The 13,034-nt window shown below is 45.2% G+C and overlaps 1 protein-coding gene across 1 annotated transcript in view; it reads right to left on the reverse strand.

Annotated features, from left to right (window-relative positions):
* The window catches only part of PGM5 (phosphoglucomutase 5), a 111,245-nt gene that overhangs the window by 64,053 nt on the left and 34,158 nt on the right, over window positions 1-13,034 (reverse strand). Inside the window, exons 4-6 of the mRNA XM_069961876.1 lie at window positions 10,757-10,882; window positions 9,225-9,415; window positions 4,807-4,961 (exon numbers count right to left, since the gene is read on the reverse strand). Coding sequence (XP_069817977.1) covers window positions 4,807-4,961; window positions 9,225-9,415; window positions 10,757-10,882 — 472 coding nt within the window. The remainder of the gene's footprint in view (window positions 1-4,806; window positions 4,962-9,224; window positions 9,416-10,756; window positions 10,883-13,034) is intronic.

Raw genomic sequence — 13,034 nt, forward strand, 5'->3', positions numbered from 1 at the left:
TAAATGCAACGATCAGCCGATGACAACGATCATCGGCTGATCGTTGATATAGGTTAGAACCTATTTTTGTCAGGCGCCGACCGCCCACCACTGCGTGTAATAGCGGTGCGTGGCCGGCGACTAACGATATACATTACCTATCCACGTTCCAGGGCTGCTCCTGCCGTCCGCTTCTCCCGGGGTCCCGTGCGCACTCTAGCTTCACAGCCGCCTGTCAGCTGATAGGCCGCTCAGCCAATCACAGGCCGCGGCGGTCACGGCCTGTGATTGGCTGAGCGGCCTATCAGCTGACAGGCCGCTGTGACGCTAGAGCGCGCGCGGGACCCCGGGAGAAGCGGACGGCAGGAGCAGCCCTGGAACGTGGATGGGTAATGTATGCCAGTTTAGCAAGGGCTGCAAGGACATCGGTAACGATGTCCTTGCAGCTCTTGTCAAACGATTATCAGGCCGTGTAATAGGCCCAGTAAACGAGCAACGATCTAGCAGATCGCTGCTCGTTTACAGGTATTATCGTGCCCTGCTCGGCCCGTGTAATACCACCCTAAGGATGCTTGCATGCATCTGAATCACATTGTGACATACTGGCTTTTTACGATGGATCAATACAGCATTACAGAGTGAATTGCTTCGTTCCTATCTACAATCTGCTCATCCGGCTGCGGACTTTGAAGTCTGCTCCCTGGGTGCTGGGAAAAGATGCATTCAGTCCTGGAAAGTGATTTTTTTCGTCCCTACTGTAGATTCGCTCATCTCTATATCTATCTATTTCTTTTAAGGCCCAGAGGCTGCCATGCTCCCCTGCATACTGAGCCCTACTATGGACTGCTATGGACATGTTGGATGCCAAGAATGACAACAATGGGATTGATTTTGATATCAGTTTCCTTCCAGCATTTTACTACCAAGCCAGAGGGAAACTGAGCCAGATCCCTGAAATATTGGAACAAGCCCTCACTCTGCAGGACAACATTGATTTAACATTAGGAATCCTTCTGACCGCCATTTCTTTACTACAAAATGCAGGGACTTTGGCAATAATTGTTTCTGGACCCCCCCCCCCCCCCCCGCAGGGCTCAAAAGCGTAGTCTTTCACGAGTCCTACACAAAAGTCAACAGAACCCTCAGCCCCATGACGGGCTGCAGGTTAGGCTTACTTTAGCATCCTTTTTTCATAGATTCCCGATGTGTAGCCCTCTGTGGGGCCAAATACGTGATGTAAACCTAGCCTTAGGCCTTATTCACATAATCTTCTCCGGATCGCAGCACAGATCACCTAGCAGGAGCCCCGCCGCTGCCCGGTACAGATCCCCCCTCCGGCAGCAGAGATGACAGGAGAGCACAATGTGCTCTCCTGTCATCGCATCTACTACTCACCTATTCCCCCGTGCAGACCGGCTACACGCGCTCACCAAAAGTGGCCGAGATTACGCAGTAGTCCAGGCCACTTCTGGTGAACATGAAGCCGGCCGGTCCGGGGGAATAGGTGAGTAGTAGATGCGATGTGCTCTCCTGTCAGTGACCACGGAAAATTTTACGGGACAAGTGAATGCAGCCTTATACTTTCAGGCTGCAATCTCGTTACAATAACAGCTGCGAATAATGATGATGTTCTCCTACCTTACAATAGAGTTTGCACTTAGGTATTTTCCTTTATGTTTTTAGAGCTTCCCTAATTCTCTGTCACTGTTTTATATTAACAACAGGAAAAGTAACTGGCTGTATGCCACAAAAAAAGCAAAATATGTGCAGTACAATTTACCTCCTAGCCATATCGCAGCTGGATTTAGTGAGGTCATTTGCTAACTATGGCACAGAAAAGACTCATTTTAAAGGGGTTATCCAGGAATCAAAATGCATAACTGCCTTCTTCCAAAAACAGTGCTACACCTGTCCTTAGATTGTGTGTGCTGTATCTGTCCTTAGATTAGATGTGCAACTCTGCTCCATTCACTGAACTGCAATATCCAGTGGTGCCGCAATGATCAGGCGGCGCCACCAGCTGTCATCATGGGGGCGGCATATGGCGGATTATAATATGGGCGGTTTGGGCGGCCCATGCCCCGCCGCCCACATTATAATCTGCCACTGATTCCCGGAATGCATGTATCGGAGTCCCCCTGCGCCCAGACAGCAACTGTAATTAGATGCTAGGAGCGGGGGAGACTGTATTCATAAGCGCCGCGCTGTAATGAATCAGCCGCGCGGTGCTGATACTACAGCGCGGCGCTTATGAATACAGTCTCCCCCGCTCCCAGCATCTAATTACAGATGCTGTCTGGGCGCGGGGGGACTCCGATACATGCATTCCACATCCGTGATCTGTCAGGATCACGGAACGTGGGAATGCAGCCCCCCCGGTGATGCGCGGCTGCCGGAGGTGTCCCGACCTATCCCCGGCAGCGCGCGCATCAGAGAGCTCCGCGTGCGCCGCAAGTCACAGCCACAGGCGCACGGGGAGCTCTCCGATGCGCGCGCTGTCGGGGACAGGACGGGACACCTCCGGCAGCCGCGCATCAGCCGGGGACCAGACCAGAGAGGCTCGACGGGGGAACGGATGGCAGGTGAGTTGTGTGCTGTTTTTGTTTTATCTGCTGTGCAGGGGGGGGAGGGGAGAGGGAGACCATCTATAAGGGAGGGAGGGGGACCATCTATAAGGGAGGGGGCAGAGGGGGACCATCTATAAGGGAAGGGGGCAGAGGGGGACCATCTATAAGGGAGGGGGGCAGAGGGGGACCATCTATAAGGGGGGGCAGAGGGGGGCCATCTATAAGGGGGGGGAGAGGGGGGCCATCTATAAGGGGGGGGGGAGAGGGGGACCATCTATAAGGGGAGGGAAAGAGGGGGACCATCTATAAGGGGAGGGAAAGAGGGGGACCATCTATAAGGGGGGGAAAGAGGGGGACCATCTATAAGGGGGGAAAGGGAAAAGGGGGACCATCTATAAGGGGGAGAGGGAAGAGGGGGACCATCTATAAGGGGGGGAAGGGGGACCATCTATAAGGGGGGGGGAGAGGGGGACCATCTATAAGGGAGGGGGGAGAGGGGTCCATCTATAAGGGAGGGGGGAAAGGGGGACCATCTATAAGGGAGGGGGGAGAGGGGGACCATCTATAAGGGAGGGGGGGAGATGGGGACCATCTATAAGGGAGGGGGGAGAGGGGGACCATCTTTAAGGGAGGGGGGAGAGGGGGACCATCTATAAGGGAGGGGGGAGAGGGGGACCATCTATAAGGGAGGGGGGAAAGGGGGACCATCTATAAGGGAGGGGGGAAAGGGGGACCATCTATAAGGGAGGGGGGAGAGGGGGACCATCTATAAGGGAGGGGGGAGATGGGGACCATCTATAAGGGAGGGGGGAGAGGGGGACCATCTATAAGGGAGGGGGGAAAGGGGGACCATCTATAAGGGAGGGGGAGAGGGGGACCATCTATAAAGGGAGGGGGGAGAGGGGGACCATCTATAAGGGAGGGGGGAGATGGGGACCATCTATAAGGGAGGGGGGAGAGGGGGACCATCTATAAGGGAGGGGGGAGAGGGGGACCATCTATAAGGGAGGGGGGAAAGGGGGACCATCTATAAGGGAGGGGGGAGAGGGGGACCATCTATAAGGGAGGGGGGAGAGGGGGACCATCTATAAAGGGAGGGGGGAGAGGGGGACCATCTATAAGGGAGGGGGGGAGAGGGGGACCATCTATAAGGGAGGGGGGAGAGGGGGACCATCTATAAGGGAGGGGGACCATCTATAAGGGAGGGGGGAAAGGGGGACCATCTATAAGGGAGGGGGGAGAGGGAGACCATCTATAAGGTGGGGGGGGAGGGGGACCATCTATAAGGGGGGGGAGAGGGGGACCATCTATAAGGGAGAGGGGACCATCTATAAGGGGGGGAAGAGGGGGACGATCTCCTAAAAGATCAGCACCCTCCTCTCCTGACATCCTCTGTGCTGCTGGGACTTCTCCTATAGGATTAGCACCCTCCTCTCCTGACATCCTCTGTACTGCTGGGACCTCTCCTATAGGATTAGCGCCCTCCTCTCCTGACCTCCTCTGTGCTGCTGTGACCTCCCCTATAAGATCAGCACCCTCCTCTCCTGACCTCCTCTGTGCTGCTGTGACCTCCCCTATAAGATCAGCACCCTCCTCTCCTGACCTCCTATGTGCTGCTGTGACCTCCCCTATAAGATCAGCCCCCTCCTCTCCTGACATCCTCTGTGCTGCTGTGACCTCCCCTATAAGATCAGCACCCTCCTCTCCTGACCTCCTATGTGCTGCTGTGACCTCCCCTATAAGATCAGCCCCCTCCTCTCCTGACATCCTCTGTGCAGCAAGGGACCAAACGTTATGTTTACTGGGGACAGCATTGGGGGGGGGGCAGTATTGGATTATAATGTGGGCGGATTGACGGGGGGGGGGGGGTGTCATCCTATCGTTCGCCTCTGGCAGCAGAGAGGCTAGAATCACCTCTGGCAATATCACACACAACTAAAGACAAGCTCTTTTTAGAAGAAAGCAACTATGTTGTTTGAATCCTGAATAACCCCTTTGGAGGGGTTTTCTGGACAATATCCTATAGATAGACCATGAATAATTGACTGGCAGGCTGCTGACGCCAGGCACCCCTGCAGATTAGTTGATCAACAATAAATGGGAGCTGGAAGCCTCAGCTCCATACAATTTTTTGTTTAGGAAGAGAATATTGAGAATGGGATATAAAAGCAACAAACTAATGTGTGTGTGTGTGTGTGTGTGTGTATGTGTGTGTGTGTGTGTGTGTGTGTGTGAAAATAACTATTCAGACCTTACTTACTTGTCTATGGCTGTACTTGTAGGCATACTCCTCCCAAAACCTCGCACACCCATTTGTCGAAAGTAAGGCACAGAGGAGAGGTTGGCTGCAATAATTGCTAGGGAATCAGAAGGGTTCACAAAAAAGCCATTTTGTCCTAAAATCATGTATCTATCCTGAAACAAATACAGACATTTATTATTGTCAAGTTAGGAAATACAATGTTTATGCATATTATGCCATATAGGAAATATACTTTCTCTCTATTAAATTGTACACAAAGTAGAACAAAAGTGTCAAATCCAACTTGCATCATGCGCTAAAAAATGTAATGTAAGACGTTCTCATGTATCATCTAATGGTAAGATGAACATGCATTAGTAGAAATGAGCAGAAACTATATATGCAATCGGAGATAGAGTCGACACTATAGTAACTATTAAGCACTAAGCATGTATTATGGCAACTGGTGTCACCTCTATGGATAGTGCAGATTTGCTCACAGAATACATGTGCACCTTAAAGTGTGCCCACATGCTGCGTTTTGTTTTTCCTATATAAAAAAATATGCACATAGGAACACTATGGCATATATCACAAAGTGGTTTTGTAGGTGAAAAAAATTTGAGATAACACAGTCAGTGCCATTTAACCTAATATATGCATTTTCAATGAGCTGTTCACCATAACCACACTGTCTGCACCACCTATTCCCATGAGGTAGCGATTTCTGCAGCCAGTTCATATGCCCACTTCTGTTTTTGGGGACACTGTTCAGTTCATCCTGAATTGTTCTATTTTTGCGAAAGGTAATGGGTGAATAATGGCTTGTATTTTCTCTTAGATCAGGGTCCTCTCCTAATGTAGCCAAATTTTTCTTGATGGCTCCGGAGATAACCCCATTTATGGGGGAATTTTGAAAACCAAAGTAGATCTCTTTGTTTCAGGTATAACTGAGTTTTTCTCTTGAGTTTTAGAATGACCATACAACAACTGCCTTTTGTCTTTAGTCATGACTCTAAGGGCCAGTTCACACTGAGTCCGCCACGGAATCCCGCCGTGCTCAGTGTGCTGCTGTAAGTGAATGAGAGAGCGCACGCTTGTCCTCTCCCTCTCCTCTCCGCTCAAGAAGTAACATGTTACTTCTTTGATCGGAGAGCGGCGGCAGCAGACGAGCGCGCGCCCTCTAATTCACTTACAGCAGCACACTGAGCACGGCGGGATTCCGCGGAGGAGAGGTTCGCTGCAGAATTACGCTGTGTTTACTCATTGTGAACTGGCCCTAAGACAGCTCTCTCTGTGATTACTTGTTTAGGGCAATTCCTCTCTCTAAGATGCTGCTCTAAATCTTCCATTTGGGTTCAAAGCCCTCTTCTGAGGAGTTAACTCACCATCTCACCATGAGGTATAGAATACCTAACTTGATGAGGATGGGAGCTGGTATAGTGAAGTAACGAATTGCATGATGTAGGCTTTCTATAAATGGACGTTTCTAGTTTCCCGTCTATTTCACCCACACGTCCAAAAATTCAATGTTTGTACCACCAAACTTGTGGGTAAAAGCCACATTAACCTGGTTGGCAGCATTGAGGTAATTGACAAAATCTAGGAAGCATTCCTCCGAACCCTCCCATATGATGAACATGTGGTCGATGTACCGGTAAAATGCTTTCATCTTGGAGGCAAACGGATTAGTGGAGGAAAATATCCACCTATCTTCCATATGGGCCAGAAACAAGTTAGAGTATATGCAGGAAACCGACGTGCCCATCGCCGTACCGATCTCCTGCACATACTGTACCAACACTCAACAAAAGTAAAGGTATTATTGACCAAATAATGACTTTTCTCAAAAATAGAAAAATTCAGGATGAGCTGAATAGCGTCGCCAAGAACAGAAGTGGTCATATGAATTGGCTGCAGAAATTGCTACCTCATGGGAATAGGAAGTGCAGACAGTGCGGTTATGGTGAGCAGCTCATTGAAAAAGCATATATTACATTTATTTTATCACCTGCAAAAGCACATTTGTGATATATGCCATAGTGTGCCTGTGTGCATATTTTTATATAGGACGCAGCATGTGGGTATGCTTTTAAGAAAAGTAGTGTCCCCCAACTTATAGAGCACATCTGCACTATCCATAGAGGTGACACCCATTGTATAAAGTTTATTGGGTTATCAAGAGTTAGTGCCCCAACAGATGGTGAAGATCAACACAAGCTGCTGCTTTCCAAGGAAGTTTATTGGATCTCAAAGTTAGGCATAACTGGCCCCTTAGGATTAAACAATGATTTCAATGTCTGCCTGTAAACATTTTTTTAACTTTGTGTTAAATGTATTCATTGTTTGTTACATTGTATTATGTAGGTTATATAAACACTCCTCCTCCAGCGGTCATGTGACTCCCTAGCCAGAAGAAGTGTCATTCAGGCGTGAAACAGCTCTCCCAGGGGTAGTGTGCATCCGTCGCTTCATCTGGCCTGCCTCCCTGCTGTGCAGCATACCCAAATAAAGTAAACCATAGTGCTCATGCCTGATTCTTTATTGAACATATATGTACTGTATACTTTGCACTTGCACTTACTGTATAATAGGCGCTAGCAGTGCTCAAAAGATGAGGTCATAATGTTTATTACCAAGTCTTCCTCCCGCAATCTGGTAACTGTAGATGCCAGAAAAATAACTTTTAATGCAGAGTGAGGGAATTGCTAGCTAGGTATTTGGGCAGAGACAGGGCTGTAACTAGTCATGGCTCTCTGCCTGTCAGAGCGCTCTGAGAGGGTGATTGACAGGAAAAGTGAGTCCCAGCAGCATGTGTCAATCACCCCCCGCCAGAACACACTGATAGGCAGATAAGCCCTGTCTGTGCCCTGATGCCTAGCTAGTGATCCCTTGTGGCATTAAAAGAAATTTTTCCTGCATATACAGTAACCAGATTGTGGGAGGAAGACTTAGTAAGAAACATTATGCTAGTGCCTTTATACTGTATGTGCAATGCCTGTGTTTGGTTACTTTTTTATAATATTTCTATAGTAATTGTATATCACACACTTTAACATTACAAGCACTACATTACATCTCCTTGAAGCACTTTCTTTGTTGCGCATAACTGGTATATGTGATCCTAAATTGTATCCCTTAAAGGGGTACTCCAGCACTTAAAAAATTTTGCTATTGTGCTGTCCCTATATAAAACATAATAAACATCTTATTTTTACCATTCCATGCTGACCATGTTCCCTATTGACCGCAGCCACTGCTACTTCCAAGATGAATTTGTCTCGGCAATGACAGCCCGCTCAGCCAATCATTGAACATGGCTCTGTCCCGTCTCAGTCATTGTGATTGGCTTAGCGAGCTGTCACTGCTGAGGCATGTTCGTTTTGGAAGTAGCAGTGGCGGCAGTCAGTGGGGGATCGGCAGGAGAATCTCAGGAGAGCATGGAAAGATAAGAATAAGATGTTTATTATGTTTTTTATAAGGGAAGCACAATATCAAAAGTTTTTAGGTGCCGGAGTACCCCTTTATGGCCATTTTACACAAGATTATTACTGTATTTTGTGCGGGATCGCTATAGTGTTTGATTTAAAGTGTTAATTGTTTATTGTAAACACGGCAGTGATCAAACAACACAGAAGTCATCTGTTTGCCGTTTATTGAATTTTCATTCAGACATGAAAACCATTGTTAATTGTTAACCATTGTTAATCTTTCGATGTAAATGAACATACAGTCATTTTCAGGGATCAGTGGGAGTACACTTTATAAAACTAAGATACTGAAGCAGATGGAACTAAGCTGAACACATCATAGAAATCTAGTAGAGAGATGTGTGATGGGCCGGATGAAGCATTAGTGTTGCAAAAGCAGGCGTTTTGCGCTGTACTGCTGTCTGCTTGCCATGTCATTGTAATAAAAAGACTGTTTACATTTAAGGAATTTCCTGTCATTTCCTGTTGGAATTTTTGCATTGATGAAATTATTTCTTTTTGTTGAGCACCTACACCTGTATGATGTGTGTGCACTGATTTACTGTCGGAAGGTCGGTGTGTAAAAGAGTAGAGGTGACTTCTATTCTCTCTAGGATATTTTGCTATAACTATATAGTATGAAGGCCCAGGACTGCTTTACAATGAGGTCATAGTAGTGACACAAGAACTCTGCTCATAAGTGGATGCATTCTCCATTACAGTCACTGTCCTAGGACAGGCTATGTTCTATTCATGTATAATCATTGTAATATAAAAACAGAATACTGATCTAAGATTATTTCTGTTTTATTGTTATAATGGTTGTAATAATATTATATGTTATTTTTCTAAAATTGAAGATGTTTTTGAAGGTATATGGAATAATACAACTAGAAATGTTAGCATCCCCTTGTTCTCTATGCAACACATTGCTAAAAGAAAATATGAAGTACATGACATACTTACTCCATCGGCATCAAACGCAGCTCCAAAGCCATGTTCCCCTGATTTCATGGCCTCCAAGAGACTACTGGCATATGTTAAGTTAGGGTCAGGATACTGGCCACCAAAGTCCTCCAAGGGGACACAATTAACTGCAGAATTGGCAGGTGCTCCCAACTCATCACAGAGTATCCGTCGGACATAAGGACCCATGACTAGAAAATAGATGAGACAGTGTACACGCATTACCAAGACAGTACTTAATGTATGGCAAGGATGATGATATAGATTTCTGAAAAATGGTGGCCTTTTGGTAAGGATGGCTGCAAATAATGAGCATGATCAATATTTGCCGGCAACATTATCAACGGATGCTCTAAAATGACACCCTAAAATGACAGCCCTTAAGAAAGATGGCCATCCTTTTCCCATTGTGGGAACATAGCCTATTAATGTCAGAATCAAATTCCATAGAGATAACAGGGCCTATTATTTTTATAATTTGACACACAGAATCCCAGATCCAATAGTCAGAGGATTGCAAAGGATTACCATTATTCAGATGGCATAGAAGTCATTTATTTATTTATTTTTGCTCTCTTTCCCAAACCTTTGACGAAAAGCTATTAAACTTAGTCCTGCTATTTTAGAATTAATAACTATTTTTCAAAAACAACAGGTTCAACAGTACAGTGGGTCTAAAAGTCCAAAGGACCAGCAATCTCATATGCCAGTTTGAAAACAAATCTTCACCTACACTTCCATATGCTGCGTTTACACGGAACGATTATTTTTCGAAATAGCACGATAACGATCGAGTACGTGTAAATGCAGCGAACGATTAAACGACGAGCGAGAAATCGTTCATTTTTATCTTACAACATGTTCTTAAATCGTCGTTCGTCATTTGCAAAAAATTTGCAGATTGTTCCGTGTAAACAGTCGTTCACCGATTTAACCTATGTGCGAGATAGGCTTAAGCGATCGCAAAACGATTTTTCCGTAAGATATATCGTTCCATCTTAAGGCTGATTGTTATAAAAAAAATAGTTACTTCTAAATCGTTAATCGTACGATCGGGCGAATTATCGCTCCGTGTAAACGCAGCAATAAGGAACACTTTTTATCCAATCACTACAAATGATATTCCAACCTATACAACCTAAACCTATAGAAATTAAGTGCTGGTGCATCAATTCAAATAAACATAGGGAGGTGTCTTGTAAATTCAAGGGGTGGTGTCATGAAGCAAGGAAGGCAAATGTGCTGTTTTTAGTAACTCACATCCCTGTACCATTTTTGTTCCCTATGCATCTGATTTATTCTTGATTTCGGCACCCAATACGCAAAATTACTGATGTAATGAGCGGATTGCAGAGATAACAAAGCGCTTTGCTTCAATATTACTGTAATACATGTATTACAATAAACTCTGCCATTTAGTTCTACAAGCAATAGTTTAAGCCTGGATTATAAGTATTTATTCATACTCTACTGGCCTTGAACACTGTTCCATATTTTCCACTGTAATAAATACACAGTAGTCTTTTCCTTACCTCCATTCATGGCATCAATCCTTATTTTTAGCTGATTGGGACCAGTAAGCAAACTCTTAATAGAGTTAAAGTCAAAAAGTGTTCTAAGCAAATTGAGATAAACGTCCACTGAATCAACCACTTCAACTGAAAAAAAAATGCAAAAAATAAATAAATAAATAAAATTAAATGTATTTGAAACACCTTTTGTCATTAGGAATCTTGGCTTCATAGTGTTCAGGTTGGAAACACACACTGCAGTTTTTGTGCCAAAGCAGAAGTGGATTCAATTGGGATTGTGTACCATTTGTCTTTTGAGCCCGGATTGTGGTACTCCCTGTTTTACTTTGTTTTGAAAAAAAAATTCTCTTCAATAAAAACTATTGAAACAGAAAGGACTTTTCTTTTTGTCTAATCTGGTTTGGGCACAAAAACTGCCATGTGTGTTTCCAGCCTTATGCAAGTATCATAAGAATATAGAGGTCTTCAAAATCAGATATCATTTCTGAGTCAGTATTTTCTGCAGTTTTTTGAGCCAAAGCTAGGAGTAAAGACCCTATTCCACGGAACAATTATCGGCTGTATTCGGCCAATATTGGCCGTTACGGCCGATAATCATTCCGTGGAACAGAGGGCAACGATCAGCCGACATCGTTCATGTCGGCTGATCATTGCGTTGTTTGTCTTCCAAACATGTTGAAAAAGACAAACGAACAGGATAGCAGCGAAATAGGAGCGGCGGAATAGCAGTCGCGGCAGCAGACCACTGCTGTATGCTATCTGCTGCCGGGAGGATTTAGTGATCACCCGGGCAGCCCCCCCCACACCTCCCCGTGGCCCCTCCTGCACTCTCCTGTTCGCTGCGGCCGCGTGGAATAGCGGCGGCAGTGAGTGGGGAAAGAGGAGCAAACGAGTGCTATTAGCGCTCGTTTGCTCCTCACTGTCGGCCCGTGTTATAGGGCCTTAAGGGAAATAATAATGATAAAACTTTCATATATACTTCTTGCTGGAACTATTTTTGGATTTTCGCTCACAAAGCTGCATTAAAAACATCACCATAATATCATCATAATAACTTAATCATCATAATACATTAAAACTCCATACAGTATGTGTTTCCGAGCCTTGGTTTCACATCCAGTACTTTATTTCAAAAGAATTTTTCTGTGGGGTGTTAAAGGTTTTTGAACAGTGTTTTTACTTCGAAGTATATAGCAGAATTAACTATACAAACAATGGGTTCACACTACGTATATTTCAGTCAGTATTGTGGTCTTCATATTGCAACCAAAACCAGGAGTGGATTAAAAACACAGAAAGGCTCTGTTCACACAATGTTGAAATTGAGTGGATGGCTGCCATATAACAGTAAATAACGGCCATTATTTCAATAAAACAGCCGTTGTTCTAAAATAACAGCAAATATTTGCCATTAAATGGCGGCCATCCACAATTCAACATTGTGTGAACAGATCCTTTCTGTGTTTTTAATCCACTCCTGGTTTTGGTTGCAATATGAGGACCACAATACTGACTGAAATATACGTAGTGTGAACCCAGCCATTGTAGGTGTGACAATACACACATTCATATCAACAGTGCACTTTTTTGTTGTTGTTGTTGTGCATGGTAAGATGTATACTTTATTTTCTTTTAATGCTCTTGAAGGTCCTACCCCCACTAATCATAAAGTTATGGCACATGGTGCATTATTATAACATAAAAATTAACCCTTTAATAAAGAGCCTATCAAAATGTAGACTAAATTATAAACCGCTTAACCTACTGAAATTAATTGATAAAGGGCTACATGGCCAATGATCTATTCAGTCACACTTTCAATCATAGGTGCAAATAATGGCATTAAATCCGCAGGTGTTTTCAGGTATTTCTGTAGAAAAATTCACAATTACCATATAGAAATACATTTTTCTTTTTAACAGCATTAGCATATGTTTTCTTAAAGGGGTACTGTGGATAAATAAACAGGCCCGCTTCTGCCATGAGGCAGACTGAGGCTTCCGCCTCAGGCGGCAGCTCTTGGGGTCCTGCAGGGGGCGGCAGAATCTTCTCTGCCACTGTCATTTTAGTGAAGTTTAACTTCGCTAAAATGACAGCAGCCCGAGCTCCTAACCGTACTGAGTGCAGTGGCGTCGCTAGGCATTAAGAGTCGGGGCCAGTGCCCCGAACAGGAAGTTCACTGCCCCGAATCTTTTGCCTATGGAATCACAGCACTGCACACTGAACTCCGGGGCTTGGTGCATCCGGCCACCAGGTACTGTGCTCAGCTCCCTCCAGT

The sequence above is a fragment of the Dendropsophus ebraccatus genome, chromosome 3 (genome assembly GCF_027789765.1).
Source record: "Dendropsophus ebraccatus isolate aDenEbr1 chromosome 3, aDenEbr1.pat, whole genome shotgun sequence".
In the NCBI taxonomy this organism is placed as follows: Eukaryota; Metazoa; Chordata; class Amphibia; order Anura; family Hylidae; genus Dendropsophus; species Dendropsophus ebraccatus.